Raw genomic sequence first — 24,844 nt, forward strand, 5'->3', positions numbered from 1 at the left:
CATTATCAATGCAGGTCAGGCTCCTGGTGGGATCACTGTCACCAAGAGGGTGCTTGCCACTGCTGAAGAGGGAAATGAAGCAGTGGGGCATCAAAAGAGAAGGGAGCCATGGTTGAAGAGGCAGAAGTGCCCCAAAGACGAAATTAAGTTTTCTTTTACCTCTTGGACTGGATCGAGGCTTTCTACAGATTAGTGTTTGGAGCAATTGTGGAGGGAAAAGAGGCCACGACTCGTCCCTCTCCCTCAAACCAACAAAGTACGGGGCTTGCCACTTCTACACATTAGTCACCATGTATCCCTTTTTACCCCAGGCTGTACCGCCACCCCTCTTCTGGAGTAAGAAGGGATACATGGTGACTAATATGGTGACTTGCCCGGCCCGCCTCCGTGCCATCATTTACATGCGGCAGGATTTGACGGGGCAGCTGGTGGCCTTCCTGGTTACGCATGGTGAGGGGGGGCGGGTGAAAACTCAAGTTTGGGTGGTGGGGGGGGGGGGGGGGGGGGGGGGAGGGGGAGGGAGAAATGTGGCGACAAGTGTCACCACCGTATTTTGCTATCCGTTTTCCTCCAAATTGGGCAGGATAGCAGAGGAAAATCAAAGTCGTATTCTGCAAACTCTTCTCACCCCCTCCCCTGCAAGATTTGTTTTTACTGGGGTGCTGCAAGAGCAACACACAACCTCTTCTATCCTGGAGGAGGAGGTAATCTTGACCACAAGGTTTCCTACAGCTGCTATCAGTATCATATCATGATCGCGTAGAGAGGCACAAATCAAGCACGTTGAGAGAAACAAAAGCCCATTTTCCATTTCATTCCTTTGACTGTCATCATTATCATTGTTTGGTAATGCAAGCTGTAGCACTTCTCATAACATAAACCACTAACCAACAGCTCAATTTTAAAGCTGCTTCTGATGGAACCATGAATCAGCTGACAGCAGGCTTTATTCTGAGGATAAGTTAATGTTGTATGTGCTGATGTAAAATAGTTACTGTATCTCGAACTTCACCTACTTCACACCGAGTCAGATACTTTATCCCATTAATGTTTATCAGCAGGAGTTTTAGAAATCTCCAGTTATTGTCAATTGCAGCTTTCATCTCCCACTGAGAAGTTCAGATTCTAAATTATAGGACAGCAAATGGTTTTAGGACAGCACAGAAATAACAGACCTACCCTAGTGATTCTCACTGCCATGATTCTTTGTTTAAACATACAACAACCTACAATTTTCTAACCTATGAACATAACAAAGATCAAATGTTTCAAAAAAATTAAAGGGTAGATGGCAATTTATTTTTATATCACTACCTTTGATATGTTGCTTCTGGGTTACTGCCATTGAACTCAGTAATACTAGAGTTTTCCAAAAAGACAAAATATGGCTTACAAGAGTCTCTTTTCCTTTAACTCAAAGTCCAACTCTTTTCTTATAGCAACAGTCTTGTGATTGCAGTTCAGAGAATCAGTTGTTTACACATACTACTAAGCTATTATTCTTACAAACAAGGGTAGTCCCACCATATCAACCATTACTGAAGCCACTGTGTAAATAAAAATGAGCCCTCCTCCCTCCCAAGGCTCAGTTGATAAACCCAGTGTGAAACTGAATCATAAAGCTTCCAGGTTCAATTCCCAGTTTGTTGAGTTAGCTGGCTTGCCCAGGACAGTAGTTGAGAATCTATAATTAGTCTCAGCAATTCTGAGTTAGGGGGGCTTAAGAAAATTCAGCAAGGCTTCCTGCTCCTGATTACCATCCAGTGAGGACAAGATCAGGCTCAGCGGTGATGCCTTTATGATCAAGTCATCTAAAGAGTTTCACTGCCTGGACTCACACATGAAGAATGGCCACTTGGACAAAGCACTGGAGTACACCATATCCCAACATTACCCAGCACCTTCAAGAGAGATGGGTAGAAGATACAGAGGAAGGTGGTAAAATGTACAGAAGCGGTTACTGGCAGCCACCTTGATTTGCGCTTAATTAAATTCTCGGCAAAAATGGTCATCAGTATTTATCATTTGTCCCAAGAAATAATTACATTCAGTCGTTTTTGGTAATTGACAGACTAATTTAAGATAACTGAGTGTCTAACAAAAACATAATCAAGCTTAGCACTGTGAGAGAAAATCAATATGTGCTAAATAACAGTACCGCACAGAATCTGCAAGTAAGTGCAGCTATTATTTTAACCTAGCTCAGTAAATCCTTTCATGCAAAATTTCTGCTCTGAGAACAACTTACATTTATATAGTGCCTTTAACACAGAAAAATGTCCCATGGCGCTTCACAAGAGCATAATCAGACAATAATGGATGCCAAGCCAAAGAAGATATTAGTAGGGTGGGTTTTAAAGTGGGTCTTAAAGGAAGAGATGTAGATGGAGAGGCAGAGAGGCATAGGGAGGGAAATATAGAGCATAGGGCTTAGACGGTTGAAGGCGTGGCTGCCAATTGTGGGGCGAAGGGACTGGAGGAACACAAGAGTTCTCGGAGGGTTGTAAGGCTGGAGGAGATTATAGAAATACGGAGGGAGCAAGGCCATGAAGGGATTTAAATACGAGGATGAAACTTTTCAATTTGATGTGTTGGGGGACCAGCAGTCAATGTAGGTCAACGATGGGTGACCGGGACTTGGTGTGAGATAGGATACAGGCAGTAGAGTTTTAAATGAGCTGAGGTTTATGGAGGGTAGAAGATGGGAAGCTGCCAGGAGAGATTAGAATTAGTCATAATAGGACACCGAGGTTGTGAACAGTCTGGGTCAACCTGAGACAGCAGCCGGGGAGGAGGATGGAGTTTGTGGCGAGGGTACAGAGCTTGTGGCAGAGGTCAAAGATGACAACTTCAGTCATTCCAATGTTTAACTGGAGGAAATTGTGGCTCAACCAAGGCTGGATATCGGGCAAGTAGTCTGGCAACACAAAGGCAGCAGAGAGGTCGAGCTGGGCGTCATCAGTATACATGTGGAATCTGATGTTATGTCTTCAGATGATGTTGCCAAGGAGCAGCATATAGTTGAGGAAGAAGATGGATCAAAGGTAGAATTCTTGGCGGACTCCAGAGGCAATGGTCCGATGGGAGGGAAGTGATGGCTATGATTGGATAGGTACGAGTGGGACCAAGTGAGGGCTGTACCATTGAGCTGGACAACGGAGGAGAGGTTTTGGAGGAGGCGTAGGGTCCACTATGTCAAACGCTAAAATGAATTTGAGATAGACGAGAAGGGATTGTGCGCTATGCTCACAGTCACAAAGAATCATAGAATCATAGAAAGGTTACAGCACGGAAGGAGGCCATTCAGCCCATCGAGTCCACGCCGGCTCTATGCAAGAGCAATCCAGCTAGTCCTACTCCCCGCCCTTTCCCCATGGCCCTGCAAATTTTTTCCTTTCAAGTACTTATCCAGTTCCCTTTTGAAGGCCATGATTGAATCTGCCTCCACCACCCCCTCAGGCAGCGCATTCCAGATCCTAACCACTCACTGTGTAAAAAAGTTTTTCCTCATGTCACCTTTGGTTCTTTTGCCAATCACCTTAAATTTATGTCCTCTGGTCCTTGACCCTTCCGCCAATGGGAACAGTTTCTCTCTATCTATTCTGTCGAGACCCTACATGATTTTGAATACCTCTATCAAATCTCCTTGCAACTGTATCTGTTCCAAGGAGAACAACCCCAGCTTCTCTAGTCCATCCACGTAACTAAAGTCCCTCATCCCTGGAATCATTCTAGTAAATCTCTTCTGCATCATCACCAAGGCCTTCACATCTTTCCTGAAGTGCGGTGCCCAGAACTGGACACAATACTCCAGCTGTGACCGAACCAGTTTTTATAAAGGTTCATCATGACTTCCATACTTTTGTACTCTATGCCTCTATTTATAAAGCCCAGGATCCTGTATGCTTTTGTAAGCGCTTTCTCAACCTGCCCTGCCACCTTCAATGACTTGTGCACATGTACCCCCAGATCTCTTTGTTCCTGTACCCCTTTTAGAGTTGTGCCCTCTAGTTTATATTGCCTTTCCTCGTTCTTCCTACTGAAATGCATCACATCACATTTTTCTGCGTTAAATTTCATCTGCCATGTTTTCGCCCATGCCACCAGTCTGTCCATATCCTCTTGAAGTCTATCGCTATCCTCCTCACTGTTTACTACCCTTCCCAAGTTTTGTGTCATCAGCAAATTTTGAAATTGTGCCCTGTACAGCCAAGTCCAAGTCATTAATATATATCAAGAAAAGCAGTGGTCCCAGCACTGACCCCTGGGGCACAGCACTGTACACCTCCCTCCAGTCCGAAAAACAACCGTTCACCACTACTCTCTATTTCCTGTCACTTAGCCAATTCCGTATTCATGTTGCTACTGTCCCCTTTATTCCATGGGCCACAATCTTGATAAGCCTACCATGCAGCACTTTATCAAACGCCTTTTGAAAATCCATATACACCACATTAACTGCATTGCCCTCATCTACCCTCTCTGTTACCTCATCAAAAAACTCTTATCAGGTTAGTTAAACACGATTTGCTTTGAACAAATCCGTGCTGGCTTTCCCTAATCAATCCACACTCGGCCAAGTGACTGTTAATTCTGTCCTGGATTATTGTTTCTTAAAGGATGTTATTTGTTACTTTGTTTAGTGCTGTTTAAGTGCTGTGGCAGAGCGGAAACATTATTTGGAAATTCTAAACACCTAAATAATATTTGCTTTACTCTGATGATTTGAAGGTGGAAAATACGCTTTTGTTTACCTTTACTGTCATCATACGAATTTATTTGTACATTCAACACCTCACCCTGTTGGAGGGTGAAAAAGGGAACATCATCACAATTTACAACATCCTACATTGTCACATAAAATCCCTTCTTGATTTCACCAGTTTCATAAATTGCACGACTGTAATTTTTCAGTGCTTTTCCAAAGAAGTAATTCAGCTCCCAAAGGCTAATCATCGATGTGCCTCGCCATTAACTGTGGCGATTGCAATATTTAGTCGACCCCTTAGTTGCAGCTTCTATTTTACTGGTTTGGTCATTTAATGCTGGGGAAATCGAAGGACATACATTTTTATTCATGTTGCCACAGTAACTTAGAGCATCAAAGTGGTTGCTTTTATTCAAGTTCGCTCCGCTTTCAAGGACTTAGCTCTAACTTTTTTTAAATTTTCGCTCATGGGATGTGGATGTCGCTGGCAAGGCCAGCATTTATTGCCCATCCCTAATGTTTTTTTTTAATTCGTTCATGGGATGTGGGCATCGCTGGCAAGACCAGCATTTATTGCCCATCCCTAATTGCCCTTGAGAAGGTGGTGGTGACAACTAAGTGGCTTGCTTGGCCATTTCAGAGGGCGGTTAAGAATCAACCACATTGCTGTGGGTCTGGAGTCACAAATAGGCCAGACCGGGTAAGGACGTCAGGTTTCCTTCCCTAAAGGACATTAGTGAACCAGATGGGTTTTTACGACAATCCGGGAGTTTCATGGCCACCATTACTGATACTAGTTTTATTTAATTAATTGAATTTAAATTCTTGTAAACAATTTTACAACACCAAGTTATAGTCCAGCAATTTTATTTTAAATTCACAAGCTTTCGGAGGCTACCTCCTTCCTCAGGTGAACGATGTGGAAATTCCCCAGCTGCCGTGGCGGGATTTGAACTCATGACTCCAGATTATTAGTCCAGGCCTTGAGAAGGTGGTGGTGAGCCGCCTTCTTGAACCGCTGTGTCCCACAGTGCTATTAGGTAGGGAGTTCCAGGATTTTGACCCAGTGATGATGAAGGAACGGCGATTTATTTCCAAGTCGGGATGGTGTGTGCTTTGGAGGGGAACGTGCAGGTGGTGTTGTTCCCATGTGCCTGCTGCCCTGATCCTTCTAGGTGGTAGAGGTCGTGGGTTTGGGAGGTGCTGTCGAAGAAGCCTTAGCAAGTTGCCGCAGTGCATCCTGTGGATGGTACACACTGCAGCCACCGTGAGCCAGTGGTGAAGGGAGTGAATGTTTAGGGTGGTGGATGGGGTGCCAATCAAGCGAGCTGCTTTGTCCTGGATGGTGATGAGCTTCTTGAGTGTTGTTGGAGCTGCACTCATCCAGGCAAGTGGAGAGTATTCCATCACACTCCTGACTTGTGCCTTGTAGATGGTGGAAAGGCTTTGGGGAGTTAGGAGGTGAGTCACTCGCCGCAGAAAACCCAGCCTCTGACCTGCTCTTGTAGCACAGTGTTTATGTGTCTGGTCCAGTTAAATTTCTGGTCAATGGTGACCCCCAGAATGTTGATGGTGGGGGATTCAGCGATGGTAATGCCGTTGAATGTCAAGGGGAGGTGGTTAGACTCTCTCTTGTTGGAGATGGTCATTGCCTGGCACTTGTCTGGCGCGAATGTTACTTGCCACTTATCAGCCCAAGCCTGGATGTTGTTCATCTTCCTTTGTGCTCGATATGACTCCAGCCACTGGAGAGTTTTCCACCTGATTCCCATTGACTTCAATATTACTAGGGCTCCTTGATGCCACACTCAGTCAAATGTTGCCTTGATGTCAAGGGCAGTCACTCTCATCTCACCTCTGGAATTCAGCTCTTTTGTCCATGTTTGGACCAAGGCTGTAATGAGAACTGGAGCCGAGTGGTCCTGGCAGAACCCAAACAGAGCATCGGTCAGCAGGTTACTGGTGAGTAAGTGCTGCTTGATAGCACTGTCGACGACACCTTCCATCACTTTGCTGATGATTGAGAGTAGACTGATGGGGGCAGTAATTGGCCGGATTGGATTTATCCTGCTTTTTGTGGACAGGACATGCCTAGGCAATTTTCCACATTGTCGAGTAGATGCCAGTGTTGTAGCTGTACTGGGACAGTTTGGCTAGAGGCCCGGTTAGTTCTGGAGCACAAGTCTTCAGCACTACAGCCAGGATGTTGTCAGGGCCCATAGCCTTTGTTGGATCCAGTGCAATCAGCCGTTTCTTGATATCACGTGGAGTGAATCGAATTTGCTGAAGGCTGACTTCTGTGATGGTGGGGATATCGGGAGGAGGCCGAGATGGATCATCTATTCGGCATTTCTGGCCGAAAGTGGTTGCAAACGCTTCAGCCTTGTCTTTTGCACTCACATGCTGGACTCTGCCATCATTGACGATGGCAATGTTCACCAGAGCCTCCTCCACCTGTTAGCTATTTAATTGTCCACCATCATTCACGACTGGATGTGGCAGGACTGCAGAGCTTTGATCTGATCCGTTGGTTGTGGAATCGCTTAGCTCTGTCTATAGCATGTTGCTTCCACTGTTTAGCATGCATGTAGTCCTGAGTTGTAGCTTCACCAGGTTGGAACCTCATTTTTAGGTACGCCTGGTGCTGCTCCTGGCATGCTCTTCTACACTCCTCATTGAACCAGGGTTGATCCCCTGGCTTGTTGGTAATGGTAGAGTGAGGAATATGCCAGGCCATGAGGTTACAGACTGTGCTGATACAATTCTGCTGCTGCTGATGGCCCACAGCGCCTCATGGACGCCCAGTTTCGAGCTGCTAGATCTGTTTTGAATCTATCCCATTTTGCACAATGATAGTGCCACACAATACGTTGGATGGTATCTTCAGTGCGAAGACAGGATTTCGTCTCCACAAGGACTGTGCGGTGGTCACTCGTACCAATACTGTCATGGACAGATGCATCTGCGACAGGTAGATTGGTGAGGATGAGGTCAAGTAGGATTTCCGTCGTGTTGGTTCGCCCTTGCTACTCTCAGTGCTTCCTCCAAGTGGTGTTCAACATGGAGGAGGACTGATTCATCAGCTGAGGAAGGGCGGTAGGTGGTATTCAGCATGAGGTTTCCTTGCCCATGTTTGACCTGATGTTATGAGATTTCATGGGGTCCACAGTCAATATTGAGGACTCCCAGGGCCACTCCCTCCTGACTGTATATCACTGTACCTCCACCTCTGGTGAGTCAGTCCTGCCGGTGGGACAGGACATACCCAGGGATGGTAATGGAAGAGTCTGGGACGTTGGCTGAAAGGTATCTTTGAGTATGGCTATGTCAGGCTGTTGCTTGACTGGTCTGTGGGACAACTCTCCCAATTTTGGCACAAGTCCCCAGATGTTTTAGAAATACATTAAGGGCAAGAGGATAACTAAGGAAAGAATAGGGCCTATTTGAGACCAAAAAGGTAAACTATATGTGGAGGCGGAAGAAGTGGGTATGGATCGTAATGAATACTTTGCATCTGTCTTCACAAAGGAGAGGGATGATACATGGATTGAAGTTAAGGAGGAGGAGTGAAACATTGGATGGAATAAATATAGTGAGAGAGGAAGTATTAAGGGGATTAGCATCTTTGAAAGTGGATAAATAACCAGGGCCGGATGAATGAATCCCAGGCTGTTTAACGAAGCCAGGGAGGAAATAGTAGAGGCTTTAACAATTATTTTCCAAACTTCACTGGATACAGGCTTAGTGCCAGAGCAATGGAGGACTGCTAAATCTCATGCAGACATGTCCCCTCAAAGAAAAAGGGTGGCACTGCCAAATTTAGAGCCCCCTGGTTGTCTAGAAATATACGGGGCAAGATAAAGCATAAAAAGAAATCCAATGACTGCCACAGAAAACTAAATACTGCAGAAAGCGTAGAGCAGTGTAGAAAGTACAGGGATGACGTAAAAAAGAAAAAATAAGGAGAGCAAAGAGAGGGCATGAGAAAATGTTAGCTGGTAAGATTAAAGAAAACCCAAAGATGTTTTATCAGTACATTAAGAACAAGAGGATAGCTCAGGAAAAGGTGGGACCTATCAGGGATGATAAGGGTAACTTGTGTGTAGAAGCAGAGGACGTGGGTAGGGATTTAAATGAATATTTTGTCTCCTTATTCACAAAGGAAAGGGATGAACCGGACGTAGTAGATAAAGAGGAGAGGTGTGAAATATTGGATAAGGTAAAAATAACGAGAGAGGAAGTACTAGAGGGACTGGAATCCTTGAAAGTTGATAAGTCACCAGGGCTGGATGGATTGTTTCCGCGGCTATTGAAGGAAGCCAGGGAGGAAATAACGGATGCTCTGAGGATCATTTTCCAATCCTCACTAGATACAGGGGAGGTACCGGAGGACTGGAAGGCTGCAAATGTAGTACCATTGTTTAAAAAGGGTACGAGGGAAAGGCCGAACAATTATAGGCCGGTCAGTCTTACCTCGGTGGTGGGCAAACTATTAGAATCAATACTGAGAGATAGGATAAAGTGTCATTTGGAAAGGCAAGGTTTAATCAGGGATAGTCAGTATGGATTTGTTCAGGGAAGGTCATGCCTTACAATCTGATTAAATTCTTTGAGGAAGTGACAAGGAGGATTGATGAGGGTAGTGCAGTGAATGTTGTCTACATGGATTTTAGTAAGGCATTTGACAAGGTCCCACATGGCAAACTGGTCAGAAAGGTAAAAGCCCATGGGATACAGGGAAATGTGGTGAATTGGATCCAAAATTGGCTCAGTAACAGGAAACAAAGGGTAAAAGTCAATGAATGTCTTTGCAAATGGAAATCCGTTTCCAGTGGTGTGCCACAGGGTTCAGTGTTGGGTCCCTAGCTGTTTGTGGTATATATTAATGATTTGGACTTGAATGTAGGGGGCATGATTGGCAAATTTGCAGACAACACAAAAATTGGCCGTGTAGTTGATAGTGAAGAGGATAGCTGTGGACTCCAAGAAGATATCAATGGGTTGGTGGAGTGGGCGGAAAAGTGGCAAATGGAGTTCAACCTGGAGAAGTGTGAGGTAATGCACTTAGGGAGGGCAAACAGTAAAAAGGAATACGTAGTAAACGGGAATATATTGAGAGGGGTAGAGGAAGTGTGAGACCTTGGAGTGCATGTGCACAGGTCCCTGAAAGTGGCAGTACAGGTAGATGAGGCATACGGAATGCTCGCCGTTATTAGCCGAGGTATAGAATACAAAAGCAGGGATGTAGTGATGGAACTGTATAAAACGCTGGTAAGGCCACAGCTGGAGTTTTGTGCGCAGTTCTGGTCATCACATTATAAGAAGGACATAATTGCTCTGGAGAGAGTGCAGAGAAGATTTACAAGAATGTTGCCAGGGCTTGAAAATTGCAGCTACGAGGAGAGATTGGATTGGCTGGGGTTGTTTTCCTTGGAGCAGAGGAGGCTGAGTGGTGACTTGATTGAGGTGTACAAAATTATGAGGGGCCCAGATAGAGTACACAGGAAGTACCTGTTTCCCCTAGCGGAGAGTTCAAGAACTAGAGGACATAGATTTAAGCTGATTTGTAGAAGGATTAGAGGGGACACGAGGAAAAACTTTTTTATCCAGAGGGTGGTGGGTGTATGGAATTCGCTGCCCGAATTGGTGGGAGAGGCAGGGACCCTCAACTCTTTTAAAAAGTGCCTGGACCTGCACCTAAAGTGCTGTAAGCTGCAGGGCTACGGACCGGGTGCTGGAAGGTGGGATTAGAATGGGCACCTGGTTGTTCTTTGAGCCGGCGCGGACACAATGGGCCGAATGGCCCCCTTCTGTGCTGTATCTTTTCTATGGTTCTATGGTTCTAACGTTGCACCGTTGTTTAAAAAGGGAGCAAAGGATAGACCAAGTAATTTCAGGCCAGTCAGCCTAACCTCGGTGGTGGGCAAATTATTGGAATCAATTCTGAGGGACAGGATAAACTGTCACTTGGAAAGGCACGGACTAATCAAGGACAGTCAGCATGGATTTATTAAGGGGAGGTTGTGTCTGACTAACTTGATTGAATTTTTCGAGGAGGTGACAAAGAGGATCGATGGGGGTAGTACAATTGATGTCGTCTACATGGATTTTAGCAAGGCTTTTGACAAAGTCCCACATTGCAGATTAGTCAAAAAACTAAAGGCCCATGGGATCCAAGGGAATGTGGCAAATTGGATTCAAAATTGGCTCAGTGGCAGGAAGCAAAGGGTAATGGTCGACAGGTGTTTTTGCGACTGGAAGGCTGTTTCCAGTGGGGTGCCGCAGGGCTCGGTACTAGGTCCTTTGCTTTTTGTAGTATACATTACTGATTTGGACTTCATCATGCCCCCTTCGTTTAAGGGGGCATGATGAAGAAATTTGCAGATGACACAAAGACAGGCCGTGTGGTTGAAAGTGAGGAGGAAAGCTGTAGACTGCAGGAAGATATGAATGGACTGGTCAGGGGGGCAGAAAAGTGGCAAATGGAATTCAATCCAGAGAAGTGTGATGCATTTGGGGAGGGCAAACAAGGCAAGGGAATACACAATAAATGGGAGGATCCTGAGAGGTGCAGAGGAAGTGAGGGACCTTGGAGTGCATGTCCACAGATCCCTGAAGGTAGCAGGACAGGTAGATAAGGTGGTTAAAAAGGCATATGGAATGCTTTCCTTCATTAGCCAAGGCATAGAATATTAAAGCAGGGATGTTATGCTGGAACTGTATAAAACACTAGTTAGGCCACAGCTTGAGTACTGCACACATTTCTGGTCATCACATTACAGGAAGGATGCATGAGAGAAGGTGCAGAGGAGATTTACGAGGATGTTGCCAGGACTGGAGAATTTTAGCTATGATGTCAGATTGGATAGGCTGGGGTTGTTTTCCTTGGAACAGAGGAGGTTGAGGGGTGATTTGATTGAGGTGTACAAAATTATGAAGGACACAAAATTATGAGGGGCCCAGATAGCGTGGACAGGAAGGACCTATTTTCCTTAACGGAGGGGTCAATAACCAGGGCCATAGATTTAAAGTGATTGGTAGAAGGATTAGAGAGGAAAGGAGAATTTTTTTTTTCACCCAGAGACTGGTGGGGGTCTGGAACACACTGCCTAAGAGGGTGGTGGAGGCAGAAACCCTCAACTCATTAAAAAAATATCTGGATGTGCACCTGGCCGTGACCTGCAGGGCTACAGACCAAATGCAGGGAAGTGGGATTAGGCTGGGTAGCTCATTTCTCAGCTAGTGCGGACACGTTGGGCCAAATGGCCTTCCTCTGTGCCGTAAATTTTCTATGATTCTATGTTAGTGAGGAGGACTTTGCAGGGTCGACTGGGCTTGGTTTGCCTTTGTCGTGTCCGGTGCCTAGTGGTCCGATGCCGGGTGGTCCGTCCGGTTTTATTTTTATTATGACTTTTTGTAGCGAGATTGTACAACTGAATGGCTTGCTAGGCCATCTCAGAGAGTGATTAAGAATCAACCACATTGCTGTGGGCCTGGAGTCACATATATGCCAGACCGGGTAAGGACGGCAGGTTTCCTTCCCTGTAGGACATTAGTGAACCAGATGTGTCTATGGTGACAAACCACAACAATGGTACAGCATAATGAATATTCACAGTTGATGCTGGTGTAACATGGGAACAGGAGTACTGCAATTCAATTAGGTCATGGCTGATCTGTATCTTAACACCATCTACCTGTCTTGGTTCCGTAATCCTTAACACTCTTGCCTAACAAAAACCTATCAATCTCAGTTTTGAAATTTTCAATTGACCTAGTCTCAACAGCTTTTTGGGGGAAGAGTTTTCCACATTTTCACTACTCTTTGTGCGAAAAAATGTTTTCTGACATCACCCCTGAATGGCCTTGCTCTAATTTTAAGGTTATGCCCCCTTGTTCTGGACTCTCCCACCAGAGGACTAGCTTAGTGGTATAAACTGGGCGACATGGACATGTTGGGCCGAAGGGCCTGTTTCCATGTTGTAAACTTCTATGACTCTAGGACATAGTTTCTATCTACCCTATCAAATCCTTTAATCATGTTAAACACCTCAATTAGATCACCCCTCAATCTTCTATATTCAAGGGAATACAAGCCTAATCTATACAATCTGTCCTCATAATTTAACCCTGTTCACCCCAGTATCATTCTGAATTATTGCAAGAACAATTAGCTATTTCAGAATGGAATCAGAAGCACTGGATTGTTTTCATTAGTTATCCACTTTCATTGTAACTTAAAAAAGAGCTTTTTATAGTCATTTCTTTTTTGCTAATAGTCCATAGAGATTTTTTTTTAAATGTTCTTGGTGTACGGGCAATATTTATTCCCCACCTCCAGTTGCCCCGAGGTCATTAAGAGTCAACCACATAGTGTCGGACTGGAGTCACATGATAAAAGAAGCTTCTTTTTCAATTAATTTGGATAAATTACTTGCCCATTTACAAGAGGCACACTAGCCAAGAGCAGCTGTACTACTTCAAGTGAGCAAGTTAAAGTTTACCTAATTTTGACTTTCACTAAGGCAGGAGGCACTGTAGCACTGAGGTAGCCCTTACTGCATTGCCTGTATGCCCTGAAGGAAGCCTAGGCCTTTCCTGCCAAGTATCATTTACAAGAAATGAGCAGCAGCCTTAACCCCATCTCCTTCCTTGGCTGCCAACTTGGGTTTAGCCCATAGGTGTGGAACCTTTCGGTCTTGTTCAACTGAAAGCTAAGCTTCCTCGCCAACATTCAATTGGTTAGCAGAAAACTTTGCTTGGTTGACAACATTGCTCATCTCTGCAGCCCCTCTGTTGCTGAAACCCTAAACCACATTTTCATTACCTCGTGGATCTACTTTGCTCTCCTTGCAGCTTCCCCGCTTCTATCGTTCCTAAACTACAAGACATCCAAAATGCCTTGGCCTGCATCCTCATTTTTATTAAAGCCCATATCCTCGGGCCTTTGTCTCTACCAAACTCCACTGGCTTTCCATCCCCCAGAGAATTGACTAAGGTTTTCATCCTCACCTTTGAATCCCTCTATATCTTTAACCCTCCTTATAGCCATGATCCCCTCCAGCCCTATATCCCTGCACAGACTCTCCCATCCTTCAACATTGGCCTACTTATGATTTCCTATTCTCTTCACTCTGCCAACAGTGGTAACTCCTCCAGCCAACTTGTCCCCACCCTCTGGAACTTCCTCCCTCAACATTCTCACGTTGTCCACACCCACCCTTCCTCCAACATCCTCTTTCGCTTTGCTTTCACCTCTTCCGGACCTCCTTTCATTATTTCCCCCACCCTGAAAAGTGCTCTGAGATATCTGTACATAATGAGCACAACAGAAATATAAGTTGTTGTTGCAGTCCAACTAATAACTAAATATGTTGTGAATCTGCATAAACATATAAACCAAAACGATACGAAAAAAGGAAAAAGCTCCATCAAATTTCAACTATTTTTGACTCGAGTGTTTGGAAACATTCAATCCCACAAACATAAATTTGAAACAAGAACAGAAAATGCTGGAAATAGACAGCAAGCCCAACTGCATCTGTAAAGAGAAAAGACAGGTGTGTACCCTTCAAAGAATAGTTAACTTGTACTTTTTTTCTTTATAGATGCTGACTGACCTGTTTTGTATTTCTGGCAATTTTTGTGTTTGTTTCAGACTTCCAACATGTGCAATTTTAATTTTTTATTTCAACTTAACCAATTTACACATTTAATGTTTCCAATGTATAATCTGGTGAGTTTCAACAATATTCTTCTAAGTGTAAGCATTATACTTCATCCAATTGCTTGAAATTAGTTTTGTTTTAAGTTTGAAGTTTTTTTGCATCTAAAATATGTTGCAACACAATATATCACAACCAACATTCAGAAACAATGGAAATGTGCTTTATACCATTGTTATTTTGCTGGTTGCCCTGACGAATTAAAGCTATGAGGTAAAATTTCTATTTTTTTTTAAATGTAGGATAAGGCCAGAATACTGTCCAACCAAACATTGATAGAATGTCAAAACACTCACTTGCTCTTTCCCTTGTATACTGTGGCATAAGACCCTTCGCCTAGTTTTTCTAGTTTTTCATAGGAGTCAGCTTTTCCAAATTTCGGGCTTGTTGGCTAAGGGGAAAAAAGAAAATAAATATGAAGCAATATTTCAAAGTTTCAGATGATTAACACTTTTACAAACTGGATGAATTATTTCTAAAGCTATCAGTAGGGTACATACTTTATGCTGACATTATTAACCTAGATATACAAGTGTGAATCTCAATCGTGTGAATAAAAACCACTTCATCGCATACTACTTAAATAGCAGTGAATACGTTAAATTAATTGTTTTCCATTATTTGAGAACCACATGCGAACTGGGGCAGGAACCAGGCTCACCACCACCTTCTCAAGGGCAATTAGGGATGGGCAATAAATGCTGGCCTCGCCAGTGACACCCACATCCCATGAATGAATAAAAAAAGACATATCGTGAATATCGTGAAATAAAGACAGAAAATGCTGGAAATGCACAGCACTTCAGTCAGCATTTGAGAGAAAGATGGGTTACAAACAAGCCCTTTATCAGAAATCCAGTTCCAACCTTCTCTGCTGTACCTTTCAGGCATTTATGTTTCTTTTCTACATGTACGCATATATTTAACTAGCTATCCAAAAGTGGATTACATTCCAAAGTTTAAACATAAAACAACAGTATATTATCACAGGCATTCTACTGACATGGGCTTTGATAACATAATGGCGTGGATAACATAAAACAGCTTTTCCTGGGAGTGGGTCACTGCTCTGTAAATTCGTCAATCCAGTTTGGGTGGGCACAAACCATTTACTGATCTGGATATTGAAAACAAATACAAGTTTGTCAAATTTGCTGACACTAAAATAGGGAGAGGAGTACAAATAGATTATGCAGCAAGCGATTTACTAAAGGACTCAGATCAGTTATATAATTGGGCAAGACAAATGGCAAATAAAATTTCTTAAAACTGATAAATGGACATTAGTCACTAAAATGTGTATCATGAGGATGCAACAAATGGGACTGAATTGGTAAAAAGAGACTTAGATAAGCTTTTGGCAATAACAACAGAGATCACTTTCAGGGCCCAATATTAGGAGGGAGGTGGGTTTGCAGCAGGGGGGGGGGGGGGTCAACTGAGCACTGCGCACCCGCATCACAGGTGGTCAGCGGGAGGAGCCCTGTTTAAAGGGGCAGTCCTCCAATGCTCCTCCTGCAGCAAACAACCAAATTGGCAGCATGGAGTAGGCCAGAGGCTAGGCTGCTCCAAGGTTCTCTGACTCCTCACTCCAGGTGCTGCTCGATGAGGTGAAGAGGAGGAGGGAAACATTTTTCCCAGCGGACGGGAGGAAGTAGCCTGCCTCTGCCACCAAGAAGATCTGGCTCGAGGTGACAGAGGAGGTCAGCAGCAGCAGTAACATCTCCCAAACCTGGGTCCAGTGAAGGAAGCGATTTAATGACCGAACCAGGTCAGCCAAAATGAGTATACTTACGCATTCTCCCACACTCCGTCTTCCACATCACCTCCACCAGCACACAACTCCTTCTGCACTGCCACCACAATGCTCTCGCATCACTCCTCACATCCACTCAACTATCATCCTCACCTTGCCTGCACTTACTCACCACCCCAGTTCCCATTTTAACACCACCATGCAACTCAATTCTCTTACAATCTCATGGCTATGTCTCACACACACCCTCCCATGCATCTCCCTCACGCTCACCCCCACCCACACCAATGCATGCAGCGGGTCACTATGCAACCATCACTCAATCACACCTCTCTGTGTTTTGCCTTGATAGGAGAAGAGATGCCAGAAGGCCCAGGAGAAGGATGATGGCGAAAGGGGACATGGAAATGGGGATGCCACTCAAAGCGCTCCCACGTCTCACCCGTTGCCCCCCTCTCAACCAGTATCTGCAATGCTGCCTCCTCTCCAGGTGGCCGAGTCTGCGAGGAAGGATGCGGATGAGATGTGGTTGAGGGCAGTGGTGACTTTGACAGCAACAAGTAAGAAGATGGTGCTCAGGCCAGCCGGGAGCAGCTCGGCATCAAGGGGGCTGCAGATGTCCACGACTACATGTCGAGTGACTCTGAGTCTCCATGTGCACTGCTGCTCAGAGAGGTCCAGGAAGCTGAGCCTCGGTCTGTAGACCCTGTGGCGAGGGTAGTACCCTCTGCGACGCATCTCACTCTGTGGTTGCCCTCCCTCCTGCTGTGCAGGTGGATGTGTCACAGCACTGTGTTGTGGAGCTCCACGTGTCAGAGGTGGAAGACGTGGCCGGCGAGGTTCGTGATGCTGTTCGTCCTCCGAGGAGGTTATGACTGCAGCTATGGTGGCCCCCATCCGGAAGATGTATGTTTGAGGGGGTCCACAAGGTAGGTAAATGTGTCTGCACACCGGGGTTGAGGTTCCAAGTTGGTGAATTTTATTGTTAGGAGGAGGGTGGTGCAGGCCAAACTTGGTCCAATGTGACAGAGTGGCCTCCTGCAATAAGTGAGGGTCTCCTCCCCAACCTGTCAAATGGACCTTTGCAGCTCCCACAGGCTGGTGACTTCAACACGTCTGTTTCAAATGGGAGTGTTTCCCCCAGTACGGGAAACACGCTCAGTTTAGATGAAAATCCCACCCCTCCTAAAATATCCTCCCAACCAGGTCTGCAAACGTCCTGAACTATCACATTAATTGATTTAAGTGGGATCCTGCCGGCATCTAAGCGCGTCATTGGGGAACCCGGAAATGGGCGGGTTGGAGCCGGGCTCCGGACCCGCCCCGGGAATCCCGAATTTTCGGAGCCCCCCTGCCACGAACGCACCCGCTCAGCCATCCTAAAATCGACCCCTCAGTGTCTGGACAATGTGGGGGAAGGAACCAGAAATAAAGCAAATAGAATCTTAGAGTATACAGCCAGAACAGGTAATGCTGAAGATATACAGTGCAGTTATTGGACTACATTTGGAGTACTGTATTTAATTCTGGTCATCATGCTGTAAAAATATGAATACAATAAGAGATGCAGAGAAGAGGAACAAAACTGGTCTCCAGTGTAAAGGTGATGAGCTAGGAGAAAATATTGCTAACACTTGACAGTCCAGAAAAGCAGCAGTTCAGGGTGTGGGGGAACCTTGTGGAGTTATATAAAATATTAAATGGTATTGATAAGGTAAACCCAGAACATTACTTCAAATTAATGCAAGAAAGTAGGACCAGAATGCAAAATGTAAGACAGAAATCAAGAAGAGGTCCTTCATTAAACAGTGATAAATTCTTAGAATAATCAGGCAGTGAGTATCCAAGTAAATACATAAGGGACATTTAGGCCTCGATTTTAGGAGGGAGGCGGGTTGGCAGCGGGGGGTCGACTGGGCGCGTGGGTAACCCCCCCCAGTGAATTTGGGGTGCTCCGCACGCGATTGCAGCCTAATTGAAGGCACTTACCTTGGCTTCCGGGTTTCCCGTCCCAGACCTGCGCAGCGGGCGCACTGCGCAGCCGCTTCACAGGCTGTCAGCAGGAGGAGCCCTATTTAAATGGGCAGTCCTCCAATGCTCCTCCTGCAGCAAATAACCAATTTTGGATCATGGAGCAGGTCAGAGGCAAGGCTGCTCCAAGGTTCTCTGACTCCTCACTCCAGGTGCTGCTCGATGGGGTGAGGAGTAGGAGAGAAATGATTTTCCCATCGGATGGGAGGAAGTGTCCTCCTTCCACCACCAAGAAGGCCTGGCTGGAGGTGGCCGAGGAGGTCACCAGCAGTGGCAATGTGTCCAGAACCTGGGTACAGTGCAGGAAGAGATTTAATGACCTAACCAGGTCAGCCAAAGTGAGTATACTTACACATTCTCCCACACTCCGTCTTCCACATCACCTCCACCACCACACAACTCCTTCTGCACTGCCACCACAATGCTCTTGCATCACTCCTCACATCCACTCAACTATCATCCTCACCTTGCCTGCACTTACTCACCGCCCCAGTTCCCATTCGAACACTACCACGCAACCCAATCCTCATACAATCTCATGACTATGTCTCACACGCACCCTCCCATGCATCTCCCTCACACTCACCCCCACCCACACCAATGCATGCAGTGGGTCACCATGCAACCATCACTCAATCACGCCTCTGTGTTTTGCCTTGATTGGAGAAGAGATGCCAGAATGCCCGGGAGAGGGCAAGGACCGGAGGGGGCCCGCCACACCAGGTGGCATTAACAGATGCGGAGCAGCAGGCACTCGAGATAAGCCACACGCTGGAGTGCTTGTCCGTGGTGGACGCCGAGACTGGGATTGCACAAGCGGCTGGTGACCAAAATCTAACACTCAGCACTCATGATAGCGAATGATCTTAGCATCACTTGGCATCTGCAGCACCTCAACATCTGTCCACATACTTAATATTGCTTTCTGTTCTCTTGCAGGCCCATCGACGACCACCGTGACTGTGGAGGGCGATTCCTCAGAGGACCTGCCGGCCTCTGAGGATCCATCGTCACATCTGAGCCATCCATCCACCAGTGCAGATGCACACACCTCGGTAGGTCCCCGTCCCCTCTTAGTTGGGCTTGCACATGGTGAGTCACCACGCACATGTGAGCACGAGCAGACCCTGGTGGCAGGGGCAGCCGTGGAGAGTCTGCGTCGGTGGGAGCACTCTTCTCCAGGCTCTGCTCAGCTGGACCCAGATGCTGAACCCTGGGGGCCAGCCCATGAAAAGGAGAATCATCGAGGAGCAGCAGCACATTGCCGAGGTACTGGAACAGGTGCCACGTGCACTCTCCACAATCGCGCAGAGGATGGAGGAGTCCAACTCCTGCATGCGTGGAATACTGTCACGGGGACGTGAAGACATCTCTGAGATAGTGTCACGGGTAGGTGCAGGAATGTCTGCGATGGAGGAAAGGCTAGCCTCCATCGAGCATCAAGCACGGCTCCACAATGAGTCTATTCAGGCCCTGACAACCGCCGTTCGGATTCAGGGTGAGTAACATTCTGCCGCCTTAAACAGGCTGACAGATACCTTACAACAGGCCTTCCAAGGCTTCACACAAGTCCTCCAAATTGTCATCCAGCAGAGTGGAAGGAGTGATGTGGGCCTGGGCCAGGATAGGGATGATGGTGAAAGGGGACATGGAAGTGCCACTCAAAGCGCTCCCACGTCTCACCCGTTGCCCCCCTCTCAACCAGTACCCTCAATGCTGCCCCCTCTCCAGGTGGCCGAGTCTGCCCCTGCACAGATGCAGGTGAAGCAATCTTTGGAGGGGATCTCACGGGCACCGAAACCCAGAGGGCGTCCTCGCAAAGCATCTCACCGGTCAGGGCATGGACAAGAGCAACCTGTCACTACCTCTGCTGAAGCCACAGGGATAGCACCACGTAGGGGTTCCCGTAAACGTAAGGCGAAGGATTTGTGAGCACAAAGGAGATGCACAGGGGTGAAAGACGAAATGTCATGTTTTTCATTTATTTTCCTTTGTTTTGCAAAAAATCAGAAAAATTGTTATCACCACTACTGCCACGTCTTTGAAAATCTTGTCTGGTTTGCGCAATAATTCCCTTGCCTGAGGATCACCATGAAGACCCACACCTGATACCACCCATTGTGTCACTGCAGAGTGGGTGTAGATGTATTTGCAGGGCTCTTTTGTGCAGACGACTGAGAGATGCCGGCCGTGTCCCCGGTGGCACACTGAAAGGATGCGGAGGAGAAGTTGTTGAGGGCAGTGGTGACTTTGACAGTGACAGGTAAGAAGATGGTGCTCAGGCCAGCCAGGAGCAGTTCGGCATGAAGGAGGCTGCAGATGTCTATGACTACATGTCGAATGACTCTGAGTCTCCGTGTGCACTGCTGCTCAGGGAGGTCCAGGAAGCTGAGCCTCGGTCTATGGACCCTGTGGTGAGGATAGTGCCTTCTGCGACGCATCTCTCTTTGTGGTTGCCCTCCCTCCTGCTGTGCAGGTGGATGTGTCACAGCACTGTGTTGTGGAGCTCCACGTGTCAGAGGTGGACGGCGTGGCTGGCGAGGCTGGTGATGCTGTTCGCCCTCCGAGGAGGTCATGACTGCGGCTACGGCGGCCCCCATCCGGAAGATGTACGTTTGAGGGGGTCAGCAAGGTAGGTAAATGTATCTGCACCGGGGTTGAGGTTGCAAGGTTATGAATTTTATTGTTAGGAGGAGGGTGGTGCAGGCCAAACTTTGTCCAAAGTGACAGAGTGGCCTCCTGCAATGAGTGAGGGTCTCCCCTCGACACCTGTCAAATGGACCTTTGCAGCTGCCACAGGCTGGTGGCTGCAACACGTCCGTTTCAACTGGGAGTGTTTCCCCCAGTATGGGAAACAGTCTCAGATTAATTGAAAATCCCACCCCTCCAAAAAATCATGTCAATCAGGGCTGCAAATGACCTGAAGTATCTACTTAATTGGTTTAAGTGGGATCTAAGCGCGTCACTGGGGAACCCGGAAGTGGGCGGGTTGGAGCCGGGCTCCGGACCCACCCCGGGAATCCCCGCTTTTCGGAGCCCCCCGCCACGAACCCGCCAGCTCGGACGTCCAAAAATCGAGCCCTCGAAATGCAACTGAAAGCTATAATGTTTGGAGGGGCCAAATGGCCTTTCCTTGTCCTCAATTTTTCTTGTAGTATCTTTTCACATATGCAGGAGCATCCACAGCTGTGGCCAGATTACGGTGAAATTATTTTCCCCCAATGAATTCCAAATGATCTTACTGCTTAGCACTGCTGTAGTTAAGAGTAGTCAATTTATCAGCAATATTGGGGTTCCAGTGCATTGTGACCCTGAATGATGGACTGCAGTGTACCACCATTTCCTACAATGCATTTTCAAAAAGCCAGACATATGCCATTGGGGGAAACTATCAATCAGAGGTCATGCAGAGGTGTGTGTGTGTGTGTGTGTGTGTGTGTGTGTGTGTGTTGTGGGAAGCGACAAAACGAGGGAAAGCAGGTGGCATGTCGCATGAGCTTTTTGTTAAAACCTTAATTAGGTTCAATATAAAACATGTGAAGGGGAGGGCACAAAGATAAATGATTCTTGACGATAAAAAAAAATCAAATTTCAACAAGATAAAAAGGGAGTGCAACAAAAGCTGGAATTCCTTGTTGGAGTTAGAGAAATTCAGATTAAGCCTGTACAACTCAGCAAATGGACTAATAATACAAAAGAAAATTAAGCAGAGTACAGAAAATGAAGCAGAAAAGCAAAAAAGATTAAAAAGGCTAAGGGAGTTTGAAGACATAAAGGGAAGCTGTGAAGAATTTTACAGACACATAAAAAGTAAAAGATAAAAGGGCTGGGCCAATTAAAGCCAAAAAAGGAAATCTTCTCATGACGGATGAAGAAACAGATATTGCTTTTTTTACAAAAAGAATTGTGATGATGGATGAAAAGGTACAAGAGGAGGAGAGCAATTAGACAGGATAACTATAGATAAGTATGCAGCACTGACAAGTTGGTGAAACTCAAAAGTAGGAAAGGCACCAGGCCCAGATGGCATGCCTTCTGGAAGCTAAAATAAGTCAGTAAGAAAATAGCAGAGGCTCTAACCACAATTTTTTTAACTTTTTGTTATGGAAATTGTGCCACAAAGGATTACAAATGTAATACTTTTGCTCAAGGGATAAACCAGGTAACTGGCTAGACAAATCAGCCAAACATTATAGTGGGCAAGTTTCTAGAGGCCAAAATACAACAATAACCTGCCTTTAACATAAAAATGCCCCAAAGGGCTTCACCAAACAGATATAGATGAGCTAGCAAACACCGAGCCAGAAAAAGGAGACCTAGACACCATCCAAGATGGAGCAATTCGCTTGATAGGCACCATCACCAGGGTCAGTATGCACCATTACCAGCATCCTGAGACTGCTGAATGTATAATCTAAGGGATATTCTGTCGCAACTCACCAAGGTTACTTCAACAGCACCTCCCTCCCCTGTGACCTTTACCGTCGAGAAGAACAAGTGCAGCAATGTCATGGGAACACCATCACCTCCCAGGTCCCCTCCAAGTCACAGTCTATCCTGACTTGGCCATATAGCATCGTTCCTTCATTGATGCTTAGGCAAGATCCTGGAATTCCCTACATAACACCACTGTGGGAACACCATCACCACAAGGAGAAGGCCCACCACCTTCTCAGGGTAACCAAATGCGGCCTAGCCAACGTCACACACAACCGGAGAACAATTTTTTTAAAAGTTAGATGGGATGACCAAAAGCTCGGGCGAAGAGATTCATTTTGAGCAAGTTTTCAAAAGAGGTAAGAGGGGTGAAGGAGCAGAAGTTTAATGAGCAAGTTTGAGAGCAGGGTTGAAGCAGCTGAAAGTGTTGTCACCAATGGTGAGGCAAACGGAAGAGGCAGTGCAAGTAAGGTGAGAGATGACCAGAGCATAAAGGAAGAGGTATAAAAGCTGGAAGAGATTGCAGTGATAGGGTGGGCAAGGCCACAAATGGATTTGAAGACAAGGATAAGGATTTTATAGGTTGGGGACAGAAAGCCAACGTAGGTCAGCGAGAACAGGAGTAATGGGCAACTGTGATTTAGTGCAGGTCAAGATTCAAGACACAAAGGATGTCACTTGTGTGACATCAGCTAGGATTGTTTCGGTGCTGTAGGAGGGGCAGAAACCAGATTGGAGGGATTCGAACAGTCAAGTGACAACACGTTGAAAGACCGGAGAGAAAAGGGAAGTTAGAGGTTAGACAGTAGTTAGAGAGAACACATGTATCACGGGCAAGGTGTTTTTGGAGGATGGAGGTGACAACTTGAATTTTATTAAGTAAATGATTTGGACAATGCTTACATTTACTGATGACAAAATTAGGGAGTGTAGATAACCGTGAAGAGAACTTTTAAGTGGCTTCAGGATGAAATAGATCAGTTACTAGACTGCACAAATGTCAATGAAATTTGGTGCAGAAAAATGTGAAGTGATAACATTTCATGTAAAAAAAATAGAAAGAAAATATACATAACATTTTACAAAAAGTTTTAGAGCAGAGACACTGGAGATTCAGATACACAAAACTTTAAAAGTGGGAAGACAAGTTGATGAATTGTACAAATAAAGGAGATAGGGGAATAGAATACAAATGCAAAGAGGCAATACTAAAACTGTACATATCAATGTTTAGCCTGCAGTTAGAATATTGTCTAGCTTTGGGTGACCAACTTTAGGAAGAATGTGCAGGCCATGGAAAGGGCACACACAGATTTATTAAGGTGACACCAGGAATTAGAGGCTATAGTTATGCAGTGAGACTTGAGAAACTGGGGCTCTTTTTATTAGAAAAGAAGGTTTATCTGCCCATTAGACATGACACAGGGTCTCTTATGTCCTCATAGTTCTTTGGAAAGCAGAAGAATAATCACCATTGTGTCTAGGTATAAAATCACTGAGAACTAGTGCAAAGGTACAAAAAGGAATCAAAAAGGCTAATGGAATGTTGGCCTTCATTTCAAGGGGGCTGGAATACAAAGGAGAGAAAGTTATGCTTCAGTTCGAGAGAACCTTGGTCAGGCCTCATCTGAAGTACTGCATTCAGTTTTGGGCACTGCACCGCAGGAAGAATATATTGGCCTTGGACGAGGTGCAGCACAGATTCCCCAGACTGATACCGGGACTAAAAGAGTTAAAATATGACGACATGTTGCATGAAGTGGGGTTGTATTCCCTTCAATTTAGATGGTTGAGGGGTGATTTAATTGAGGTGTTTAAAATGATAAAAGATGTCGATAGGGTATATACAGAGACGCTATTTCTTCTGGTGGAGGAATTCAGAACAAGGGAGCACAATTTTAAAACTAGAGCTCGGCTATTCAACAGTGAAATCAGAAAGCACTTTCACACAAAGGGTGGTAAAAATCTGGAACTCACTCCCCAAAAGGCTATGGATGCTTGGTCAATTGAAAATTTCAAGACTGAGACCAACAGATTACAATTAGGGAAGGCTATAAAGGGATATGGTAGGTGGGTAGAGTTGAGGTACAGATCACCCATGATCTAACTGAATGGTGGAACAGGCTCAAGAGATTGAATGGCCTACACCTGTTCCTATGTTCCAATATTTACCATCAGTTCACATCA

At 45.7% G+C, this 24,844-nt stretch overlaps 1 protein-coding gene across 5 annotated transcripts in view; it reads right to left on the reverse strand.

Annotated features, from left to right (window-relative positions):
* Nucleotides 1-24,844, reverse strand: part of cdk14 (cyclin dependent kinase 14) — a 634,917-nt gene that overhangs the window by 404,748 nt on the left and 205,325 nt on the right. For all 5 annotated transcript variants that reach the window (XM_068006560.1, XM_068006534.1, XM_068006551.1 and 2 more), the window contains one exon: nucleotides 14,730-14,824. In XM_068006560.1, the coding sequence (XP_067862661.1) occupies nucleotides 14,730-14,824 (95 nt within the window). The remainder of the gene's footprint in view (nucleotides 1-14,729; nucleotides 14,825-24,844) is intronic.

This window comes from Heptranchias perlo, chromosome 2 (genome assembly GCF_035084215.1).
Source record: "Heptranchias perlo isolate sHepPer1 chromosome 2, sHepPer1.hap1, whole genome shotgun sequence".
Taxonomy (NCBI): domain Eukaryota; kingdom Metazoa; phylum Chordata; class Chondrichthyes; order Hexanchiformes; family Hexanchidae; genus Heptranchias; species Heptranchias perlo.